This window comes from Sardina pilchardus, chromosome 24, assembly GCF_963854185.1.
Source record: "Sardina pilchardus chromosome 24, fSarPil1.1, whole genome shotgun sequence".
Classification (NCBI taxonomy): domain Eukaryota; kingdom Metazoa; phylum Chordata; class Actinopteri; order Clupeiformes; family Clupeidae; genus Sardina; species Sardina pilchardus.
The window spans coordinates 6,439,650-6,444,649 of NC_085017.1; the positions used below are offsets into that span (position 1 = coordinate 6,439,650).

The following is a 5,000-nucleotide window of genomic DNA, read 5'->3' on the forward strand; positions in this document are numbered from 1 at the left end:
TCTAATAAATCCGAAAAATGACCGTTGCAAATATTTAATGACCGCTGTCAATGGTAAAGGGTTTTTGATTGTGATTCACATTCATATCATTCCGCAAGTAGTCTGTTAGCTATTGCTATGGAACTTCATTGAAAGGGTAAATCAGCAGCTGAAACTTTCAAGTTCTATTTGTATGGTAAACTATTTGTTTTCTCATTGGAAGCCACGAGGCACGACGTTAAAAATAATTTAAAAAATGCACATTGTGTGAAGTTTTTTTTCTCTTTTTGCCAAGTAGCCGTATAATGATGATGATGATAATAATAAGCGGAATAATGTCCTGTTCATCCTGTCGGGACTTATTTTCTGATGAAGACCGGCGGACAATACATTATCCCTTACACAATATGATCACACAGGCTCCCTCCACAGTGAGTGGACACTCACACACTCATGTCATGTGTACACTCATACACACTGTGCTTGTGAATGGCCGTGTGCGTCTGTCTCATCACTGGTTAATCGCTCTGCTCTGTTTTGTTCCTCTCCCTCCCAACCTGCAGCTACGTGGACAGGCAGCAGCACGGCCTCCTATACCCCCGTAGGACCCCAGCAGAACGGGCGCTCTCACCAGCCGCCTCTCCACCACCCATCCCACTTCTGTAGGTGCCCCCCACCCAGCTACCCAACTACCTAACCACTCAGCTACCCAACTACCCAACAGGCTTGTGCACAATTCCGAATTTTAGAATTTGCCTCCATTCAATTCATGAGTTGGAATTTGAATTGAATTGGCCCCACCCCCAGGGCTGTACGCTGCGAGCACCTCGTCGCAAATGCGAGTAAATATATATTAGTGCTAATTGAAAATATGAAATGGGAGCACAGGTGCGAGTACTGAATTCAACCCTTTTATTCGCATTTTGCTCCTAAATATCCACACCAAGTGTATCAAAGTATAGGCTAGTACAATTTTCGCGCATCTGTATACAAATCATAGTTGACAAATCTAGCGCTCCTGGCTGGAAACTCACGCTTTCAGCATCAACCTCGCTGTCTCTCACACACGCAAGAAATGTCACTCCAAAACCATTCTTCTTTTTCTTCAATCTGTTCGTTATCAGTTGGTGACTTTGTAGCGATTACCGTTGAAACGGCAAACCATGATAAGAATGTTGACTATATAGCCTACAATTACCGTGTTCATTTCAAATACTATTATTATCACGGTTGATAAACACGGTGTGGAAACCGTGTTAGCTTCACCCCAGCCTGCATTTGACATAGGCCTGGTTGACTTCTATGAAAGAAATCCGACTGATTCTGTTGTCTAAATGATGGATTTAACGACGATTTGGTGTAGGCTACACCTGCTTTAAAAAGGCGGAACATTTTCATTGCAAATGTGCGCATCATATTGCCACTCTGCGTCTTTGGAGGTTACGTTCACATTAAATCCATTCCACTAACGTTATCCGAATATACCGTAACGTTTTATTTTCAGCACTGGTTGTCACTCATTGGATATAACAGATATAGCATACCAAACTCCAAGACGAGTCATGGTAGAGTAAGTTAAGCACCCAGCCAATTAAACATGACCAAGGAAAAAGTGACAACTCACGATGCCATGCCATGGTAGGCTAAATCAAGTTAACGTTACTGGACAGTGGACACTCATCTTTTCTATTACACCAGAAATATTTGTCTTTACCTTTGTTAGTTTTTTGAACATTTAAGTTATTTAATGAAAACATGATGTATCCTTGAACTATGCTTGACTCTGTTCCAAAAAAACCGAATGAAACCTAATTATGTTCACGTACATCTTAAAGTGACAGGCACTCAATTAGACCTACACACCACCCCTGTAATATCATTAAAGACAAGTGTAATCAATATGAAGTATTCCGTTTACTGAATATTTTAAGCTATAAGTAATTAGGCAGATCCTAAAATGCTATAAATTGTTAATTCAAAATATGAAATAGAAACAAGACAAGCCATTTTCTGTGTGTGTAGGGTTTGAGCAGAGACTATGATTGCCACTGCTGTGAATGATCTGTATCCTGCTTAAGGCAAGAAGGTTTTCAAGGAAATGTCATAGTGCTCCTAAATTTTTTTCTGTGCTCCTAAACTTTTTCATTTAGGAGCACCTGTGCTCCTAGTGAAAAAGCTTAGCGTACAGCCCTGCCCCACCCCACAGGAAGTTGAATTTGAATTGGAATTGGAATGACAGGAAGTGGAATTCAATTCATGGCAATTCAAAACAAATTCACATGTCACATAACAGGAAGAATGTGTTGAATCTCACATACATTCAGTTCAGGGAAAATTACATTGGAAATGTAATTGATTACTGTTTTCAATTACAAATTGTGTGTTTGTTGAGATCATATCTGACATTTTGTGAAACTTAATTGTTAAACACTGCAAAAAAGGGTGTCTAAAAACAAGATAAAAACACTAAATCTGAGGTAAAAGGTACTCAAAACAAGTGAAATTTTCTGTCCATGCAGCAAGATAATTTCACTTGACAAGATTTTGTGAATTAAGATAAATAAAAAAAAATGTCTACAGAGGTATTTGGAAACTTAACATAAGCTGAAATTGCTGTTTTTAAGATTACTTATAAATATAATTTTTACATCCCCAAAATAAGTAAAATATACTTAATATAAGCATAAAATGCAGGTTGTAAAATGAGGTTACTTAAATTTAAACAGCCTCAGATTATATTCCTTTTTTTTTGGAAGAATATTTTCTGGACTTTTTGTCTTTATTCAGATAAGACAATGCAGATAGACAGGAAGCGGGTAGGTGAGTGAAAGAGTTGGGGAGAGATTCGGATATGACCGCAGGTGAGATTCGAACCAGGTCCCCGTGGGTAGTTGAACGAGTACAAGGTACTAATGCTGTAACCTGTTGCGCCACAGTACCACAGCTTGTGACAAAACTTGTTACATAAGTTGTTATAAGCATAAACTGCTGTTTTAAGATGATATCTTAAATCTTAAATGTCATCTTAGATTAAGTCAAATTTTCTTGTCACTTAATCTTAAAACAAGCTTTATTTTGATGAGAATTTGAGGGAGAGATGTAAAAGATCTCATTTTAACAGTATTTACCTCATTTTAAGATTCCATGCCTATTTGAGACAAAAAAAGATGTGCTTGATTTAAGATAGTGTAAAGTTGAACACTTACGTAAAGTAAGAAATTCACGCTTCAAACAATATAAATGATCTAACGCTTCTAATCTATTTTTTTTATCTTGATAAGAATCAAATAATTTGCAGCGTACCCTTATATTATGTATATGAATTGATTTGAATTTCAATGAATTTCAATTCTACTTCCCTTAATTCAAATTCGAATTGTAATTCTGCATCCTGTTTTTGACCTCAATTCAAATTCAATTCAAACTCAAGAATTGAATTGGAATTTAGGAGTCATTCTCAATTCAATTCTGAATTTTGCACAAGCCTGCTACCCAACCACCCAGCTACCCAACTACCCAACCACCCAGCTACCCAACTACTAAACTACCCAAACACCCAGCTACCCAACCACCCAACTACCAAACTACCTAACCACTCAACTACCCAACCACCTAACTACCCAACCACACAACCACCCAGTTACTAACCTCCCAACTGCACAACTGCCTAACGACCCAACTACCCACCCATCCATCCAGCTACCTAACCTCATGTTTTGATGTGCTTTTCCATGTTCACACCTCTGATTCCATTGCAGTGCAGCTCTGCTCTCAGGTTAGCTGCATTAGCGCTGCATCTCCAGTAGTGGTAGATCATCACCTCCAGGGCCAGCATTTAGGCCCTAACAGGCCCAGCAGTGCCAAGGAGCTGACAAGCTCAGAGATTGTCACACTTGGTTAATGGAGCATGTACTGTATAAGCGACAGCTGATTGGTTAGTTTTGGAGCATGTACTGAATGAGCGACGGCTGATTTGTTAGTTTTGGAGCATGTACTGAATGAGCGGTAGCTGATTGGTTAGTTATGGAGCATGTACTGAATGAGCGGTAGCTGATTGGTTAGTATGGGTTTGTACTCCAGCAGCTGATTGGCCAGTATGGGTTTGTACTCCAGCAGCTGATTGGTCAGTATGAGTTTATATATCAGTAGGTGATTGGTCAGTATGAGCGGTAGCTGATTTGTCAGTATGGGTTTGTACTGAATGACTGGCAGCTGATTGGTTAATTATGGAGCATGTACTGTATGAGCGGCAGCTGATTGGTCCGTGTGGGTTTGTACTGAATGACTGGCAGCTGATTGGTCAGTGTGGGTTTTTTTTTTTTTTAAAGATTATTTTTTGGGCTTTTTATGCCTTTATTTGGACAGGACAGTAGAGAGCACGACAGGAAGTGAGTGGGAGAGAGAGTCGGGGTGGGATCTGGAAAGGACCACGGGGCGGGAATCGAACCCGGGTCGCCAGCGTACGGTGCAGGTGCCCCAGCCAGTTGCGCCACTGCCGGGGCCTCTGTGTGGGTTTTTACTGTATGAGCGGCAGCTGATTGGTCTGTGTGGGTTTTTACTGTATGAGCGGCAGCTGATTGGTCTGTGTGGGTTTTTACTGTATGAGCGGCAGCTGATTGGTCCGTGTGGGTTTTTACTGTATGAGCGGCAGCTGATTGGTCCGTGTGGGTTTTTACTGTATGAGCGGCAGCTGATTGGTCCGTGTGGGTTTTTACTGTATGAGCGGCAGCTGATTGGTCCGTGTGGGTTTTTACTGTATGAGCGGCAGCTGATTGGTCCGTATGGGTTTTTACTGTATGAGCGGCAGCTGATTAGTCCGTATGGGTTTTTTACCGTATGAGCGGCAGCTGATTGATCCGTGTGGGTTTGTACCGTATGAGCGGCAGCTGATTGGTCCGTATGGGTTTGTACCGTATGAGCGGCAGCTGATTGGTCCGTATGGGTTTGTACCGTATGAGCGGCAGCTGATTGGTCCGTATGGGTTTTTACCGTATGAGCGGCAGCTGATTGGTCCGTATGGG

The 5,000-nt window shown here is 41.1% G+C and overlaps 1 protein-coding gene across 4 annotated transcripts in view; it reads left to right on the top strand.

The window, feature by feature from the left end:
• smad10a (SMAD family member 10a) overlaps positions 1 to 5,000 on the top strand; it is a 33,674-nt gene that overhangs the window by 16,217 nt on the left and 12,457 nt on the right. For all 4 annotated transcript variants that reach the window (XR_009937254.1, XM_062530227.1, XM_062530229.1 and 1 more), the window contains exon 7: positions 543 to 641. Coding sequence is in view for 3 of the 4 variants with exons in the window: in XM_062530227.1 (XP_062386211.1) it covers positions 543 to 641 (99 nt within the window). In the remaining variant the exon portion in view is untranslated. The remainder of the gene's footprint in view (positions 1 to 542; positions 642 to 5,000) is intronic.